Source organism: Eulemur rufifrons, chromosome 7, assembly GCF_041146395.1.
Source record: "Eulemur rufifrons isolate Redbay chromosome 7, OSU_ERuf_1, whole genome shotgun sequence".
NCBI lineage: Eukaryota > Metazoa > Chordata > Mammalia > Primates > Lemuridae > Eulemur > Eulemur rufifrons.
In genome coordinates, this window is record NC_090989.1 from 254,275,394 (window position 1) to 254,295,179 (window position 19,786).

General features: G+C 53.8%; 1 protein-coding gene across 1 annotated transcript in view; it reads right to left on the bottom strand.

Moving 5' to 3' along the window:
• Window positions 1-10,467: 10,467 nt before the first annotated feature.
• The window catches only part of SHB (SH2 domain containing adaptor protein B), a 131,792-nt gene continuing 122,473 nt past the window's right edge, over window positions 10,468-19,786 (bottom strand). The window contains exon 6 of the mRNA XM_069476605.1: window positions 10,468-10,954. Coding sequence (XP_069332706.1) covers window positions 10,771-10,954 — 184 coding nt within the window. The 3' untranslated portion in view covers window positions 10,468-10,770. The remainder of the gene's footprint in view (window positions 10,955-19,786) is intronic.

The window sequence follows — 19,786 nt, forward strand, 5'->3', positions numbered from 1 at the left end:
CTGGAGCGGAGCCAGTCTGTTTCTTTTGTGCCGCAGGCCACCGCACAGACCTCTGCCACTTGAGCTCTGGGTTCCCTGTCAGAAACCCCCAGGCCCTTAATTCTCTCTTCTTGGCATATGAATGTTTGAAATCAAAACCCTCTTTTTGGATCCAGGATCTGTCGTAAAGATAGCCCTTCATTTCTGTCCTCTTCCACCCATTCTTCCATTCATTATTCAGCCTCTTAAACTGTTCTTCGTATCCTCTAACCTAGGTGTGATCATGTCGCTCCACTTAAAAACCTCTGATGGTTCCGTCTTGCCTCCCCAATAAATCCAAACTCCTTAACTTTGTGTACAGGGCTGTGTCCTGCCTCCTCTGCCCCGTCTGTCCACCTCCACCCCCAGATGCATTTTGTGCTTCAGCCACATGCAGTCTCTCAGTGGTTTTCAAATCCCTGTGCACATTAAGCCTGTTTCCCCCTTTCGCCATGGCATCTTCACCAAACACGTGAGCTCTTCGAGCTCCTTTTCCTTTCTCCTCCCAGAAGCTGTCCCTGATCACTCCAGAAAAACTGATTGCTCTTGCCTCTGCCTTCTGATGGCACAAAGTCTGGGGTACTTCTGACATCCTGTCCTATGTTGTAGTCACTCATGAAGAGGTGACTCTTTCCCATTGCCAGCTCACGAGGACAGAGCTTTCTCCTTCCTGGTCCTCCAACTCAGTGCTTGGCAAAAAGGGTGCTTAGATGTTTGCCAAAATGAGATGCTGGCGGAGAGCACAGTTACTAAAAGGGAGGGTGTGGGTTCTTGTGGGGAAGGACATGGGAATGTTGCTGATGGATCCTTGCTTAAGCACTCTGTACTTCCCCCTCAAAAAAATGTTTTTTAGAAAGTTGTCTGGTACCATCAGACTCCATGGGCCCTCAGGTCCCCAAAAACTGCTTTATGCAAGCTGTCAGTAGAGTCTCAGCTACTGTGAGTGGCTCTGCCCAGAGGAGGTTACCTGAGGTCATCCTCTAACAAGGGGTCAGTGACCTTCCTTTCTCTTCAGCTCACTTTCCCAGGCCCTTGCAATCATCTTCTGTCTGTCTCTGCCACTCCCCTTCACACTCCCCTTCATACCCCGCAGGCTCTGGCCACACGGCCAGCCACTTTGTGTTCCCAACCCTGAACTTGATGCATTCCTTTACACACCCCCAAACTTGCATACATTTTGTCCTCTGTGTCCAGAAGGCTATGCTTGCTTTATAACAATATCTTGTTCATCCTTCATTGTTCAGCTCAAACAGAGGCTTCTTGTTGCTGCTGCCCCGACCTGACCTCACTATCTCATGCCGCAGAGCCCCCCAGTGCTGTCAGCCCTGCCTTCCCTGCCCCGACCCCATGTCCTTGAACTGTGTGGTCTGTCTGTCCCCATGGCTGGTCTGTGAACTGCCTTTCTCCCTGCTCATTGCCTCTCTCCTGCTATAATCTAGCAACTCCCGTGCATCTGAATCTATGACACATATGACTGAGACCAAGGTTTACCCCACAAGCCTATGAGATTTGTTCTCTTCCATTTACTCATTCATGTATTTTAATGCTGATGAGGACCTACAAAATCAGTGATTTGCAACCCCGTTTCTGATGAGAATCATCTGAGAAGTTTTAGAAACGAAACAAAACCTGTCTCCCCATTCTGATTTAACTGGTTTGCAGTAGGACCTGGACCTTAGTATATTTTAAAAGGCCTCCAGGCGTGCTGAGGTTGAGACCACTAGCACTAAATCCTTGTTTCCCCAGTGTGCCTGGAGACAAGAATCTCCTGAATTTGGCCCAACAATGTGTGGTGGTCCGTATACCTGCAGCTCCAGTGTCACCCAGGAGTTTTTTAGAAATGCAGGTTCACCAGGTGACCTGTGTGCACAGGACGGAGTCAAAAACATTGACCTAGATTGTGTGTCCTAGAAGTTTGGTTAAAAAAATAGATCACCCAGTCCCAAAACAGAAAAAATCAGAATTTCCAGGGGAGAGGCCAGTTGGTCTGTATGTATTTAACATCAGCCCAGGTGATTCTTCTCAGGTAATTTTGGGAATTAATAGCTTTAAAAATTGGCATCCAGACCCATGATAGTGACCTAGAGTTTGAAACACGGGGTTCTGCGGGGCCCAGGAATGTGTAAGTGAATGAGCCTGCAGCCCAGAGGGGAAATGATCAGCATTGCTTGAGATAGGCATATAGCCAGTGTTCTGAGTGTTGATAAGAGAAGGAAGTTGTACCAGCTGCAACCAGGGAAGGCTACCTGAAGAGGTGACTAGCATTTAAACAAGGTGGGTTCCAGAAAAAGTGCGGAATGGAAGGAGACACCAGGTGGCTTGTTCTCCCTAACCTCATTTCTGTCCCCCAACTTTGCCTTTTTCCCAGGCATACCTACAAGCAAAGCCTGTGTCCCCTGGTAACTCTCCGGGCTCAGAAAGGCTGCTGACCTCTGGGTAGGATTGAGGACACCTTACTTGGTGTCTGAGTGACACACTTGTGAAATGCAAACACATTTTTATCTAGCAAGGGCCGAGTCAATAAAACAAGAAACATTTGCACAATAGTGTGTGGGTTTCCCAAGCAGTTCTATGATAGTTATTGCCTCTGATTTTCACATAATTTATGTGCTCAGAGAAGTCCTATGACCTACCTGAGTTATTTACGTACGTAGTTAGAGGTGAGGCTGGGACTCCACATCCCTGTCGTTTTGGTAAACAGAGCTAGACAAGCACAGCTGGGTAGTCGATGCCTTCCTCTTTCCTGGCACCGTGCAGAGGCCCAGGTGGACGGGGAGCTGCAGGCAGTGGGCAGCCCGGCCCTTGCCCCTGGAGGAATATCTCCTGAACCCTCGGTCACAAGACACCCCTTGGAAGTTTGTGAAACATATAGGCTCCTGGCGCCTCACCTAAGACCTCCTGAATCAAAATCTCCAAGGGGTCCAGGAATTTGTATTTTTATAAAAGCCACGTGTAATCCTTGTGGTCAGGTAAGTTAGGGGATGCTGCAAGGTTAGAATACTTGGGTTTGAGTCCTAGATCCACTACTTCCTGGTGATATAGCTGCAGTAAAGCCTCCCACCTCCAGCCTCAACATCCCCATCTGCAGAATGGGGGTCCTTCCTGGTGGTCATGTCCTCAGACCCTGAGGGAGGCCCCCCAGGATGGCAGATCCAGCATGACAGAAGCTCATTCTCCTTCAGGTGTGGAGGGGGCAATGGAGCTCAGGGACTCAGAATGTCGCCCTTCTCTCTTGTTCTTGGGGCAGAAGGGACACGTAGTTCCCTCTAGGTCCCACTCACCTCTGGGCTGTGATGAGCCCCTGCCACTACATCCAACTGCTGCTTTTCTTGAGTCACTTCTGAGAGTCAGTTTCTCATCTGCGCAGGGGCTGTCATCATAGGAGACGAAGGCACGTGCAACGTGAAGCGCACACAGTAAGCCTGCCACAAACAGGATCTTTCATCGTCACATCACCTAACAGTTACTTAGTGAGCACCTACTATGTGCCAGGAGCTCTCCTAGATCCCTGCTGGTGCAGAGTCTACATTCTAGTTTCGTTCTAGTAGGCGAAGACAGACAATAAATAAGGAACACAATACATGTTTAATATTTAAACAATAAAGATGTACAGATTTAACATTTAAACAATAAGACAATAAATAGGCTTAATATTGAAATAAATAACAAATGTCATTATTTAAATAGTAAACACAACAGATGCTTATTACTTAGATAATAACTATAGCATGTTAGAATTAATTTAAATAACAAAGATGGGATGTTAGAGGATGCTGAGGCGGAGGTGTGGAAAGCAATGCCGAATACCGCTCTGGACTTCCATCTGGAGAGGAAGAGGGGTGTAAGCTCTGAACCTTACTTCAGCAGATGCTCGGTGGGGCTAGAGCATTTATTGTTTGTAAAATGGACTCCACTTTCACCTCCTACAGAAGCCTGCCTAGCACCCCAGACCCCCGTTCCTTTGAAATTCTGTGGCTGTACTGACCTCACCATTACACCTTGTTCTCATCCTAACCGACCTTGTCTGCAGGCTGACCATGCTAGAGCATGCTAAGGGCACTCACCAACACTGCAGTAATCTTTGCAACAGCCCTGCGAGGCTGCTGCTTTTGCACCTCTTTGCAGTGGAGGAGACTTTTGCAGCTCGCCCATGTCACACAGCTGGAAAGGGATGGAGTTAGCCTGTGAACCTGAGCCACATGGTGCTGCCCAACCCCGATGACTGTTCCTCTCCTCACCTGCCTCCAGCACCCCAAGAGGGCAGGGCTCCTCCTGAGCTTCTCTGGGTCTCCGCCACCCGCCCAGAACCTCACTCGCACAGGGGCAGAGGGAGCTTCTGCTGATGGGAGGTAAGGGTTTGCTGCTAGGGTGCCACAACCAACTGTCCCGGTTTGCCTGGGACCATCCCTGTTTTAGCCCTGAGAATCCTGCATCCTGGAAAGCTTCTCAAGTAGGGACAGTTGGTCACCCCACAGGCAGAGCCCAGACAGCCTCCTGTCCTACCCCCATGGCAAGCCTAAACTCAAACTGTCTTTGATGAAAGGGAACTGCTTAGCGTATGCCTCACCTTTTAGACCAACTCCAAGTTGCTAAAGGTCCTTTAATGTACCTGGACAGCTTTCCTTTGGAGGCACTGCCAGACTCGGCCGTGGAAGATAAACTGATGTCTCTCTGGAGGACAAGAAGTCTTCGAGATGTACCTGGCCTGTGACATAGTAATGGCCCTTCTGTGAATTTCTCCATATTTCTCTAAGAAATATGAGTAACGATTTCTGAACAAAGATATTCCCTGCAGAGCTGTTTACAAAAAAATCTTGAATAAGCTAACTAAAGGCAGAAAGTATCATACAGCTACAAAAAAAATCATGTTATAGGAGATTTAATAACATGAAGGAAAAAGGACATGCCACTATGTTAAGTGGAAAATGGAGGATAGAAAACTATATAAACACAGCTTGAGCCCAATTTTGTTTAAAATAATTGTATCTATGCGTAGAAAAAAGACTGAGGAGATATTTCAGAATATTAAAAGTATTGTTCTTTGAGATTAGGGAAATTTTTATTTTCTTTATATTTTTCTGAAATACAAATATCCCTAATACAAATACAAATTAATGTGTAAAAAGTACATACTAATTTAATAATCAGGAAGTCAGTAACTTTGAAACAAAATTTTGTAAACTCTAATTCAGCCTGACCTTCCCTGTCAGTGGGCACGAATGAGCACAATGCCGTGGAAAGAGCGCTGGTTGGGAGTCAGAGGGCACCTCCGGCTCTTGCCCACGCTGGGGTGCCCCTCCTCCCTGCTGAGGCCTGCCTCACATGCCACTTCCTCTGCCCTTCTGCTAGAGCACCCGTCATCCACCACTCCCCATTGCCTGCCTCTTCCTTCTCTGGGCCTCAGTTTCTCCTTCTGTAAGCCACTTGGAGGCCGTTTTCCTCTCCTGGGGACTGGCTGCAATTCTGAAGGAAACCACAGGAGGGCACCAGAGCCACGCTGGTGACTTCCTCCTGCCTCGTTGGACCGTGGCTCCTTTGGAAACTGTCCCCCAAAGCAAGAGATAACATTGGTCATTGCAGGACTAGGATGCTCCCACTCAGGAGGGAGCCAGTGAGAAAAAAACTAGCTCATCAACTAAGATGAGCCCCCCCCCCCCATCCCTACCCCAGTCATCCCAGAGCTGTGCTGGCCAAGGTGACCCTCTGTGCTGGCCACCCTCAAGCACCCCTCAGGCACGTGGACTTGCTGTGTGGCCTTCAGCAAGCCTCTGTCCCTGCTGGGTCTCTGTGCACAGAGGAAGGCATCCGGCATCCACCACTGCCTGTAGACTGCAGAGGGGTTTTCCTGTGCTCAGCCTCCCTGTGGTCACCAGCGCACCTGTCTCTGTTTCGTGCTCAGTTTGTAAAATTGAACTGAAACAGAAATACAAAACTCCCCCAGACATAAAACCGAGTCTACTGGTGACCCTCTCTCCTTCCCTCGGCAGAGCACTAGCATTGCCCTTGGCCCCTGGGTCCCAATCAAGCTCAGAACATTTTGTCACGAGGCCACATCAGGGCTTTGCCCTCCGTGAACACAGGCCTTCCCCGGGCACGGGCACGTTGGGGGTGTGGGGAGGAAGGGTTGTTAATGCTCTCAGGGGCCTGGGAGCAGGAGGCGTGGATTCTGGGCCGCTGGGAGGTGGGAGGGAGGCGGGAGAGGTGAACCAAAGCCCTGGGGTCCTGGGGGCGGGCATGGGCCTGCTGGGGGACAGAGGCCCACCTCCTTGAGAGGGATGGAGCAGAGGCAGGTGAGTTCCTGGGGGGAGGTGAGGCCAGAGAACCACTCCAGAGTAGGCTGGGGCAGCCTGTGCCCCCTCGGGTTTCCACCTGTATGAGGAAGGTGCTTGGGCTATAGACCCTCCCTGCCTCAGGCAGGCCCAAGGCTGCATAGATGTCGTCATGATGATGGTGTCAGGGCAAACAATGGGAGCTGAAGTGCCAAGAGTCATGCCCTGCCCTCCTCTCCGTAAGGAGTCGCCTCCCCTAGAAAGCAGGAGGCCAGCGCCTCCCAGTCTTCAGGGGCAGCAAGTTACTTCCGAGCATGAGAGGATGAACACCCCTCCCCTTGCCCTGCTTTGTTCTTTTGCTTCTACAAGGTGAAGCCCTTGGGAGTCCCAGGAGCTTTGCCATCTCCTATCAAGGCAGGCTGTGCCATACCAGGCCCCACGCGACTTCCTCATGATGCCACCAACTGTTACCTCTGCCCGGCACATCCATGCCCCAGGCTCCCTGGTGAACTCCTACTCATCCTCCCAGGCCCGGCTTTTCCTGACCATCGCAAGTAGATTGACTTTCCTCTCATCTGGGCTCGCCTCTACTATATCACATATAATAATGTGTTTGTTTTTCCACTCTGGAAACTTCTTAAGGGGAAACTTCTTAAGGGCAGAGACCACGTCCCATTCACCTCTGTATCCACAGACCTGAGGGGAACAGTAGGCACTCAATGGATGTCTGCTGAACAAATTAATTTGTTTCCATTTAACGAGCTCATTAGGGCTCTATCTTCCCCGTAGTTAGGAAGCAGGAAGGTTCCTTTTTTCCTGTAACAATCTTCCTTTGGGAGATGACGGCAGAAGCTCAGCCTTCCCTAGCAGAAGGCAATCCAGCTAGCTTCCTGGGGCACACAGTTGCATTTAGAAGAAATAAAAGATGCATGCTCAAGGAGGTGCATTTAAACAAGACACTTGTGTATTAAAGCTTCACATTAAATATACATCATTATACAGTGTATCACATAGAACTGGAAAATTACGGGACACCTTTTCAGCAGTAGGTGACTGGTACAAGGTTCCTGGCAGTAATACAAACAGCCCCAAGGAGGGTGGCAGAGAGGCTGAGGGCCACCTGTGTCCCAAGGGTGCCTGTGAACAGGTCCTACATCTAAGACTGTGGATCCTGCGGCTCCCTCTGGACAACTTGCCCAATTCGGTCTTTGCTGTTACCTGATTCTGGAAGGGCGATGGGACAGTTTGCTGGACAGCGGCCAGGACCCTTCATGGGCATCCACGGCCAACGCCAAATGCCACATGCACTGTTCCTAGGGCCTGCAAGGGCAACTATAACCCTGGTCACTTGTCCTTGCCAGGCCCTCAGTCAATGACATGACCACTTGTGACAGCGTCTTGATGAGTGGCCAGAGCTTAGTGTTCAAAATCTGACAAAGGGAGTCTCGGGTCCCGGGACTGCTGCAGAGGCAGAGCGCCTGCCGGGGCTCCGCCTGCCGACACAGGCCCTGGCAGGAAGCTGGAAGGGGGCCTCCTGCTCACGCTCTGGCCACCTCCCGAGGGGCTCTAGCCACCACGGCCCAGCCCTCCCAGAGACAGCCTGTTCACCACTTTCCCAAGAAGGGCTGCTCTGCAAGCCTCTCTCCGGGAGAGGATGTCGGCCCAGGCAATTCTGACTTGGGGACGGTGGGACTGACAGGCAGGTGGGCTCTTGTCCCTACAAAGCCTCCTTTCTTCCTGGGCCGCCATCTTGTTTGGGGTCTGCCAAGAGGGCCCTCGACCCCTCAGTGCTCAAGGACAGAGCTGCTCAAGTGGCCAGGGCATTATGGCCCATAATGAAGCCAGCCGAGACGGGAAAGGAAGAAAGAACACAGCCCTGTGGCTCTGAGCACCGAGGCCGTGAGTGGCTGGGGGCTGTGTTCCGAGACAAAACACTCAGGGCGAGATATTGTGTGGCAGGGAGCTTTTTTTTTTTCCCCCTTAAAGAAATCCAGCTCATTTTTTTCCCCCCATTAATTGGCAGCAGATGAAAAACAAAACAAAACAAAACAAAAACCAACGCCAGTAACCTGAATGTGAGTGTTTCTGAAAGGGAAAAGCTGTTTCAATTGTTAGATGTCCAAGAAAACATGAATACACGCTGACAGAGGAAATGGTCACAATTAGAGGAAGAAGAGGGAGAGGTTCATAAAATTAAGGAAAAAATTCTTTCTAGCAGCTCCCATCCTGTAAGCTGGCTCCTCTGCCGGCCTCGAGCCCTGTGGGGAGGTGGAAGTTGGGCCTCCAGGGAAACTTGAGGAAGATGAAGGCAGAGGCAGGAGGGAGGGTCCCAGGAATTTCTTACAGAAGCAAAGGCAAGGCCAGAGGGCAAAGCAGCCCCCCCGGCACTCAGACCACAGGCACAGAGCCTTTTCTGAGGAGAGATTTGCTCTGGAAGATGGTCTCAGAAAAGGGCTGTGGCTCCAGTACTGCCCAACCCAGCTGCCTCAGGAAGGGCCCCGTGGGCCAAACCTGAACCTGCCAGTGTGAAGCCTCCCCCCATTCCTGGCCCCAGGGGCTGCCCCCCACCTTCCCCCATCTCTAACAGGCCTGCTTGGGACCCAGGCTCCTTTGGTTCACTGTGTGGACCGGTGCCAGCTCCTCACCATCTTCCCATTCACTTCCACCCCTCTCCGAAAAGGACAGCATGACTCACCCAGGTACTCACTCCTTCCTCCCTTGCCTCGAAGGATGTTTGGGAAAATGCAAACAAAGGGGCAGAATTGACTTCTTCAGAGACTAGAAGCAGGCCACAACCAATGTGGTGACCCCAGGGGCCTGGGGCCTCTTGGACTGACAGGCAAGGCCCGGGAAGACAACCCAGGAGGTGGATCGGGCATTATAGATGGTTGCCAAAGACACGGCTGTGGCCACAAATGCTGGAATCCACGGCGGCCACCTAAAGGGGCTTTTAGTCCTGCTCTGCCCCCTCCTGACACGTGGCCTTGGCAACTCCTCTTCCTTCTCTGGGCCTGACTCCACATCTAACAGTGAGCCTGAACCACCTCTGAAGATAGCAGTGCTGAGTGTCGGGACCTGCTGGTAACGCCCAAGCTCAGTCCCCGGTGTGTGCTCAGCGGAGGCTCCTTGCACCCAGCCACACCTGTCATGCTGCCAGGTGGGCGGGAAAGGCAGGAGAACTGTGACTCAGCCTTATTCCGGTCTGCCCTGAATGTGTGGGAACCAGAATCCCTGCCCCTGTCGAGGGCAGGGGCAAGTTAGAGGCCGGGGGTGTATGTGTAGGCGTTTTATCTGTGTGGAAATAGTGTGGATGGCTGACAGGTCAGGATTCTAACTTCTCCAAGAGCAGGGTGACAGCGAGGCCACACAGACCCAATAAGGAGCACTGGCTATGGAGCCTGCTCTGCGGCTTATGAGCTGTGTGACCTCAGGCAAATTGCTTTCCCTCTCTAGGCCTCCCTTTCCCGTGTTAAACAGAGGACTTGCCATGGGCAGGAGGGAAAGCCTGGTTGTTCATTAACTTCGAGGCTCCCGACTGCATCCACGGCTGGAGCCTCAGAGTGGGCTGGCTGCGCTTCCCTGCAGGGTGATGACTCCCAGGGGCAGAGAAAGTCCCTCTGGCCGAGCAGTGCTCCTCCAGCCCCGGGTGCCCACGACTGCCTCAGCCCAGCCCCGGAGTGGACGGCCCTGCTGCCCAGAAGCCGCTGAGGGCCCGAGCTGGGGCCTCTGCCCCCGCCCCTCCTCTGGGTCCAGCACAGCCACAAGCCCAGGAGACGCACCTTGCTCTGGGGGTGAAACCAGCAGGCAAGCCCCTCGGAGACCCTCTGCGGTACACAAAAAAGGGGCTAAGACTATATATTAAATGACTATTTTATTTACACACCCTATTCATAAATAATTAAATCCTCTTTTTGACTGCACGATTCCTCGAAGATCTAATGATTACACTGAGTGACTAAAAGTAGATCAGCGTGTGTGACCACATTTTCACACACACACTCACACACACTCACACACACACCAGCGGGGTGGGCCCCCGGGGCCTCCTGGGCTCTCAAAGAGCCTGCATTTGGCTCCCAGCACCAGAGGGGCCCGTGGGAAAACCGTGCCCCATACACAGGTGTGAATTCGTGACAGCTGGAGAACAAAGAGATGCAACCCAGGGAGCTCCCACCCGCCCGCCCCTTGGAGCTGCTGGGCCTCTGTTCATCCTGGGAGGCATCTCTTTGGATTTGCAAATATTTTAATTCACAGAAACTCAAGGAGGGTGGGGTGGGGGCTGGGGTGCTGTGCTGGCTGTCCCTCTCTTTGTCCAGGCTTCCTCCAGCCCCCGTAAATGGCGACAGCATTCTAGAGACATGCAGTGGTGTGCTAGTACCATACACACGACACGAACTGGACACGGCCTGCGCCGGTGGCTGGGCTGGCTGGCAGGGCCTCCGATTCCTCAGGCTCCGCCACAGAGCAGGGCAGGGCTGGCCGCTCACAGGGTCCGCACAGCCACGGGGTAGAGGAGGGACAAGTGCTCCGCTCCCTTGATGGGCAGCTTTCTGGTGGTGTAGTAGTGGATGACTTCTGGGACGCTGTCGAACGGGGGGCTGTTCTGACCCAGAATGTATTTCTCTTTGGTTTTGGCCAGTTTCATGTGCATAAAACCCTGGTTGCTCCTGTGAACAAAACAGAGGTCATTAGGTTCTGCGGATCGGTGAAGGCCAAGGCTGCACATTCCTGGGCTGAGGGCAGAGTCCGTCCTGCATTCTTACTCATTCCCCTGAGAACTACCCCTCTGGCACCGGGCAGGGCCGAGGCCCAGTTCCTGCTAGGGCGCAAGGGCTCCCCAGCTGCTGGGACAGAAGGGATCCCAGCCACAAAGCAGGCAGGAGCTGCACCTCTCCAAGCCAAGACCCGAGGCCCAGGGCCAGCTGAAATGTAGCTGCTCCCAAGAGCACCCCCAATTCCAGCATCCAGCCAGGAACCAGCAGCAGCTATTGCCACAGGAGAGGCTTCCGACACAGAGCTTCCTGGGGCTTTTTAACTCGGCCCATTCCTGTGATGGATGCAGGTACCTGTTTAAGCCTGTCTGGCAGGTGCACAGTGTGTCACGTCCCCAGCCATCAAGCGAGGCAAATGCGCAGGGCAAGGGGTCATGACCCCCAGTTTACAGATGAGGAAACAGGGTGGCAGGTGAGCTGGTCTTCCTTCAAGGGCAGGAAACTCACTGGGAGGGGCCCACCAGCAAGGAACCACATCTCCCAGCCTCCCCTGCACCCAGTTAGCCATGTGACTAGTTTCAGCCAATGGATGTGGGCAGAAGTGTGCTCTTTGCCAGCCTGCCCCAGGTGGGCACCCACCTCTGCCTCCCCTACTTCTCAGTAAACCCCACACCCCTCAAGGCCCAGCCCGTGTTTCCTCTGCCGGGCAGTCTTCCAGGCTCCCACAGGCAGAGCTCCCCCCTTCCCCTGACTGCAGCGAGGACACTCACGCCTTCCCCATCTGTGTCATTACTTAGCTACCCTCTCGGCTCCTGAGAGTGCCACGGAGCAGGGCCCAGTCTCTGCCCACCACGCCGGGCTTGGGTTCCTCGGAGATCAGAGCAGAGCCCACGTGCCCTGTGCCCTGTAGCGAACACCGCCATCCTCCTGCCAGCACTTGCTGGGCCCCAGCCACACTGGATCACTCACCCTCCATCGCCTGCCTTTGTCCAGGCCACCCGTCCCCTGCCCACTCTGCTCTGAGACTGGCCTTTTGTGATTGAACTGTGATTCTGCCGCCACATGTGCGGATGCCTTAGTTTCCAAAGCACGGCCCGATTTACCAAAGGTCTGCTGCTTAGTTAGGAAGCCGGAGTTTCTGACCAACCCCTTGCCACCATCTCCAGGGCCCATCCTCCAGGAGGCCCCTTCCCACCCCACCAAGCTCCGAGTGGACACAGAAGGCTGGTGGCCTTTCTGCCCAAGCTCCTTTTCTGGTTTCTGCTGCTCCTGAGGGTACTGGGGGGCTTGGACACGTCTCTTCCAGCCAGGACTGGGCTCCCCAAGCCCACCAGCACCCACTCTGTTAATAATACCTTCATTTGGGCTCCTGGACCATTTTCAAACGCACAGAACAAATGCTTAATGAAGTGCGGGCTCTGAGCAATACATCTGCTCGTAATAATGTATTTAGAGATGTCACCCTCGGCCTAACGGAAATCACTGGGAGAGCAATTACATTTCAAGAGAGAATAATTCCTGTAAAGAATTGAAATTTAAATCAAGATTTTTAAAGGCTGGAAATGTTCTAATTACAGAGCCTGTGGCAAGTTCTGCTCCTCAGTGCAGGGTCATTTCACCGGAGAATTGCCTCACCGCGTCTAAGGAGGCGGCGCACTTGCTCAGGCTGGTGGAAGGGAAATGGTGTGCACTAAAGGAAAAAAAAACGCACGACCCTGCTTGGGCAAAGACTCACCTACCCACCACGACTGTTGAAGAGACCACGACTCTGGCGGCTCGGGAAGGACTGCCTGCTTCAGTGCAGTGCCGAGCCGTGTGGCTAAGAAACAGCAGGAGAGTTAAAAAGCTCAGCGTTGCCAGGAGGGGGCGGGGGGAGCGTGGGCTAGAGGAGTCAGGGCTGCAGGTGCCAGTGACACCCAGGCAGGGAGGAGGGTGTGACCTTGGCCACGTCATTTCCCTCTGCATGCCCTGAGCGGGGTGATGTGTTGGCCTGCCAGGCCACCGGGCTCTGTGATCCGCACAGATCTAGGCTGGGGAGCAAAGCAGAGGAGGTGTAAGATGGGTCACAGCTGCCGCAGGCATGACTCACGGGCCAGCCGGTTTCACTTTCAACAGGCTAGGAGGGTAACTGATATGGAATAATGTGACATTTTCACACTGGTTTGTTCTCATACCATCCATCCAGCAGGGTAAGTGGGCAGGGATGGGGGCAGTGTTCTGACGGAGCCAGAGGTAGAGGCTAAGGCCCCCTGTTCCCAGGCCGTGGGCTTGGAATGGCCACCAGGTATCAAAAACTATGTGCTGTGGACTCCACCTCACCTGCCAACAGACAGCAAAGTGCGGCAGCTGTCAGACACCTCCTTACAGCCCTCTGACTCTCCTGGCCTGCTGTTTGTTTCTCCCACACACTCCTGTTTCACTCATGTAAGCACCCATTAGTTTCTCTCCCTGAGCCAGGCTGTGCTGACGGGCCAAGCTGGTCACAAAGCTCAGAGATCAAGGCAGAGCTGGGACCAGAGCCAGGGCCCCGTGAATGCCCAGTGTGTGGCATGACCACTCCTGGGCAGACACAGAAAGGCTTACACACTGAGCCTCCTTGGCTCAAGCACTGCACCCAGCGGTTCCCTGGCCCTCAGGCCATCCTTATGCCTTGCTGGGCTCTGTCCCCACCCCTACTGGATCCCAGGGAGGCTAACCAGATGGCTGCTGATGGCTTCCAGCCTTGGGTCCTGGATTCCTCTTGTGCAAACATAATCTGCTGCCTAGCCCTGAGGGCTTCCTGCAGGAAGGGGTGTGGAGGCAGCTTTACATCCTCCCTCTGCTGCTGCCCCGAGCCCCAGTCCTGTCTCACTGGGGCATCGGCCAGGACTGCCTTTATGTGCCAGTAGCTGTGTCCTTGAGCACTGAGGTCCAGATAGGGGAGGTAACTGGCCCAAGGTCACACAGCAGAAGCAGGTGCCTAGAGCTGGTGCTCCCGACCTCAGCACTCCCCAGACCCAGGAGAGGGCCCCACTTAACCCTCAGTGTTCCGTGTGAGGCCAGGCAGGGTGGCGGGTGAAGGGCATCAGACCCGGAGCAAATGTGTCCCCCATGCTGAGCCTCTGCCTCCACAGCGCCCGCCGCACAGGTCAGACACAGCAGAGGGCTGGGGGTTGAAGGCCACAGGCAGCACATGCCCAAGGGCCCTCCCAGGACCAGGAATGGCATAATCTGGCTGGGGGAGCCCCCAGCCTCGGAGGCAGGTGGCGACCCCACCACCAGGGGCCCAAGACTACCAATCCTCAACCCGCGCAAAGGTCAGGTGACACCTGTCCACACGCTCCTGGAGATGTGTGCGACAGTACATCCTGACTGGCCACAAGGTCCCCAGGACTGAGATGCCACCTGACAACAGTTGAAGATCTAAAAATGACTGCCAGGTGGCTTCAGTGACTCCCGCCTCCATGCGAAAGGAGACGCCAGCATGAGAAGGGGACACATGGAAACCTCTGCAGAACAGAGGTTCATGAGATAAGGAGGATGCCTGGGGCGCCACGCCTGCTCCACACAGCAAGTCTGCAGAGCTCTCCTCCCATTCCCTGGGGGCAGGGACCCCGGGGGAAACTGAGGCCAGAGGGCAAGGCAGGCTGCAGGTGCAGCCAGAGGCCTTCCATCCAGAACCAGGTGAGCCTGGCTCAGGGCCACACCTCCGGCCGCCCCTCTTCAAGGCAGCAGGGGCTGCTGAGGCACCGGCTCCATCCTCGGCTCCATCCTCTCGCAGGGAGGCATCTCCCCGGGGAGCTCCCACAGGCTGCAGCCCACGGCGGTGGCCCCACTCCTGCCCCGCTGCTGCATCAGCTCCTTCTCCTTTGATAGGACATCGTGTGAGAGCAAAGTCACAATTAGGGGTGTCTCTGGTGGGTGACCTGTCTAATGAGTCTTGTAAGGCTGGCGGGGCCGGGGGTGCTGAAGCTGTCACGGGCGCTCAGATCGCTCATTATCATCACAAAAAGCACCTCCTCATCATCAGGATTATCAAACGTGCCTCGCACGCCAGGCCTAATAACAGGCCCCACCTCGCCTCGTAATCACAGGCTTCAATAAAACATTACTCAGCCCGCAGCTGCCGGCCGAGGAGCAGGGTGCGAGGCCTCACCTCTCGCTTTTAGACCTAATTGCTTGATGCATATTTCATGAGGAATCCTGGGTAATAGTTATGTTAAATCGGTTCTTTTCATGATGAAATGACTTAAAAATACTTGCATATAATATTTATGAGGGAGAAGGAAGGAAATTGCCCTTTGGGACTAACATATAGGACCCATTTATAGGAGTCCAGACACAGCAGATTTGGGGCTCACCTTAGCCTGACAAGTAGTTGGGGAGCTGCTCTCTTGAGCCAGATGTCTCCCAAACACCGTTCCTCAGCTCAGACCCGCCCATGGCGCCCCACTGCCAACACAGGCCTAGCGACACCCAGTGCTTTGCAAGCCCCTGCTGGGCACCAGGCACGGAGCTGAGCTGTTGTCACATACGATCTCATTTAAACTGCACCGCAACACCAGTAAGTTAGTGTAACTATCATTGTTTACACATGGGGAAACTAAGGCATGGGAGGTTTGTGTGCCTTGTCTCATGGGACATGGTGGGCCAAGATTTGAACCTATGTCGGCCGGACTCTGAAGCCTGCACTCTCTTCTCAGCCTGGCATTCAAGGCCTCCAAGCTACCCCCGCAGCTTGGCCTTCCTCTTGCTGGGCAACTCAACCCAATGGACCCAGGTGTCCAGGTGGGTCTTTGGACTCCTTCTGCTCAAGACGTGGCTCCCCTGCAGCCTGGTGGGATCCCGAGCTCAGGAACCCTGTCTGTTCATCGTGATGCTTCTCAGCAGGCTGAGCCTTAACCCCCTCTGGACCCAGTGCACATGCCTGGCACACGGCTGGGGCCTCTGCCCACCCAGTCCCGTCCATCCGTCGGTCATTCAGTCAGGGTCTGCCCAGAGCCAGGGAAATGCGCCCTCCCCTCCAGACTGTAAGCTTCTCAGGGCAGGCTGGAGCTACTCCACCCCGTCGCCCAGTGTGGCCCAGCTCAGGTCGAAGCTGCCTGCTCCTAGGCCAGACGCGGTGGTTGCTTTTTTAGGTCACCGCCGGTCCCAGGACGAGTCAGCGAGGACGGGCAGCGTGGGCTCATCGAGGGGCGGCGCCACGAGAGCTTCGAGAGGATCATTCCTGCAAGGTGGGTGCAAAGGCACATGCCGTTCACAGCAGAAAGTTTCACCCAAGGGAGCCACAGGGAAGAATCCTCCTTCCTTAGGATTTGAAATAATTCCTGGGGCCACTGAGCCACCTGGAACCCGCTGCCCGGGCCTAAGCAAAACACAAACGTGAGACAACCAAAACCACGTTCTCCTGGGTGGGCCCTGGCCCTCCCCACTCTGGGGCCCTAAGGGACCGCGTCTTTTCTTCTTCTTTTGGGGCCATTTTAAACATATGTGTCTTATATGCTGCAAAGATTCCTGGGCCAGATCGGTGGAAGCAGAGAAAGAACGAGCTTGTGAATTTAAAGTGCACTCAAAACACTTTTGCAGGATGATGCTCAAGGGAGGGAGGCGTCACAGGTCCCCACCTTCCGTGAGCAGGGCAACGAGTGGCTCGTGCTCGGGGTCCCAGTAGCACTCACAGCTGTGCACTTGCTGCAGTTGGGGTGAGGCAGACACGGGAGTTTGTGCTGAATCAGCGGGGACCAGGCCCAGATGCAACGCTCGCCTGCTGTGGCCGCGGGCGAGGAAGCCAGCCTGGAGGGTGACCATGGCAAGGCACCTCCGTGGCCACTCAGAGGCCTGTGAAACAGGTAGTTCCTGCCATAACCCCACCCCCAGGGTGACAGTGCTGTGTTTCGAGAGCAGCGGCTTGAGTCAGAACCTCTGCTCCCTCCTGCATTCTCTCTGACCTCCAGGGAGGTGGGACATTTTGCTGGATCTATGTCTCTAGAGAACCACCCACCCCACCCTCGGTGCGGCCACGCCACGACACTGGTGAGTGCCTGCAGGGCCGCGAGGTGTAGCGTCACTGGTCCTACCCACCGTGCCGCCACACTTCTGGGGGCTTCCCCTACAGCCTCACGGCGACCCTGAGAGATGGTCTCCAGTTTAGAGGTGGGGAACTGAGTCAGAGGGCGCAAGTAACTTGCCTGGGGCTATGCCGCCACAGAGGACAGAAGAGAGACTGAACACAGGTCCCCTGAACTCACGACAGCCCGAGGAGCTGACGGCCTGAGCGTGCAAACTACAGCGGACAAAGAGCGGGGTGGGGACCTGGGCCCCTCCGAGGAGACAGGCCGTGGTTACAGCACAGCACTAGCAGGCAGGGAGGCCCCAAGGTCCTAGGGAGAGCAAAGAATCCCAAACACACAGACAGCACAGCCACGTCCCGGACCTGGGCTACCTCTCCACACACAGCTCCCAGCGCTACGAGAGATGTCACTTCACGGTAGTGTTCCACAGCGAATATTTAAATGGTGCACCTCTGTGGTTCCATTATTCACCCCGAACCCAGGCAGATCCCACCCAGAGCCTGCTTGGAAGACCTTAAATGCTCCTTTGGTCCATGACTGGGCCAACCTGTGGCTTCACAAAGCAGCCGGGAGGGCCAGCACTGGGTGCAAAACACCCACCGCACACACAGAAGACCGAGGGCCAGAGGGAGAAGCCACTCGCCCCGCAGGGCGTCCCAAGCCATGGAACCAGGGCGTGAGTCCATCTCTCTGGGTGACAGGGTCCTCCCGCTGGGTCAGGCATGGGGCACAGAGGCCCCTTCCAGCCGAATGTTCTAGGAGTCTAGGGAGCTGGGTCAGGGGCTTGTGAGCCACGTGGCCACCACCTGCCTCCTGCCACCACCTTCCACGCAGCCTTCACAGTGACAAGCCAAAGACACACATGCCAAGTTATTGTGAACAAACATCTAAATGTTAATGCTGCTTAGCTAAGTAACTTGATTTACAACCAAATAATTAGACTTTCAAAAACGCATCCGCAGTGATTACCCCTCCTGAGACGCCTAGGCATTTCTCAAGCTCTAAGTTGGTGGCCCAGGGTGAAGGCCCTCCGTGAGTCACAATAGAAAGCCGTCTTTAGGCAGAAGGGGAGCTGGCACTTGCCTCTCCCAGTGCACACGTAGAGGCATAAGGCTGGTTTTCGCATACAAAGCAGCAGGTACGTAAAAATGAACCCACTTGGGCAATTTTCACAGGAAAAAACCAACAAAGTGTCAGACAAGAAGTTTTTAATCATGACGGCTCAGGGTGGAGAGTGAGCCTCCCATCACTGGAGGTGTGTAAGTGGGAAGACAATGGTGCTTGGGGGGGGTGGTCAGGCTGGATCACTTGCAGTCACCCTGCTCAGGGTCCCATCAGCCCTCAGCCAAGTGCACACAAAACTGCAAGGAGGGAGTGGAAGCAGGCGGGTGGGGAGGCGGTGACGTCTGAAACGCTGCTGGAGCTTCAGGAAGGGAAAAGAGGGTCTAGAGTTTTCTTGTCTTTTTTACCTCTGAGGACTCTTCTAGGAATATGAAGGCCACGTGTTTTGGGGACAGGTGGGACTGGCAGTGGCAGGTGGAATGATCCCAAGCCCGGGACTGAAGTCAGGGATCTCATTTCAAACTCTGATCAGGGTCAGGGGCTTGTGAGTTTGTGGCTTCTGCCAGGCAGAAGGATCGCTTGAGCCCGGGAGTTGGAGGTTGCTGTGAGCTAGGCTGACGCCACGGCACTCACTCTAGCCCGGGCAACAGAGTGAGACTCAGTCTCAAAAAAACAAAAAAAAAAAATTACATTACAAAGCTATAATAATCAGAACAGCATGGTACTGGCATAAACACACACACACAGACATTTGGGACAGAACAGACAGCCCAGAAACAAATCCAAACATACACAGTCAACTAACTTTTGACAAGGGCACCAAAAATGGGGAAAGGGGAAGGGACAGTCTCTTCAATAAGTGGTGCCGAGAAAACTGGATTTCCACACGCAAAAGAATGAAATTGAACTCGTATCTTCTATGTTACACAAAATCAACTCAAAATGGATAAAAGACTTAAATATAGGAATAGAAACTACAAACCCCTAGAGGAGAACACAGGGGAAAAGTTCCTGGACACCGGCCGTGGCAACGATTGTCTCGATATCATCACACCAAAACTCGGTCCACAAAAGCAAAAAATAAATAAATGGGCCTATATGCAAGCGTCATTCACATGAAAGGAAACAATTAACAAAACAAAACAGCAGCCTAGGCCGGGCGCGGTGGCTCACGCCTGTAATCCTAGCACTCTGGGAGGCCGAGGCGGGTGGATAGCTCGAGGTCAGGAGTTCGAGACCAGCCTGAGCAAGAGCGAGACCCCATCTCTACTAAAAATAGAAAGAAATTATATGGACAACTAAAAATATATATAGAAAAAATTAGCCGGGCATGGTGGTGCATGCCTGTAGTCCCAGCTACTCGGGAGGCTGAGGCAGTAGGATCGCTTGAGCTCAGGAGTTTGAGGTTGCTGTGAGCTAGGCTGACGCCACGGCACTCACTCTAGCCCGGGCAACAGAGCGGGACTCTGTCTCAAAAAAAAAAAAAAAAAAACAGCAGCCTACAGATTGGGAAAAAATATTTGCAAACCATGTATCTGCTAAGAGGTTAATATCTCAAATGTATAAAGAACTCATACAACTCAACAGCAGAAAAACAAATAATCTGATTTAAAAAATGGGCACAAGACCTCAACAGACATTTCTCCAACGACACGAAGACGGCCAACAGCTGATG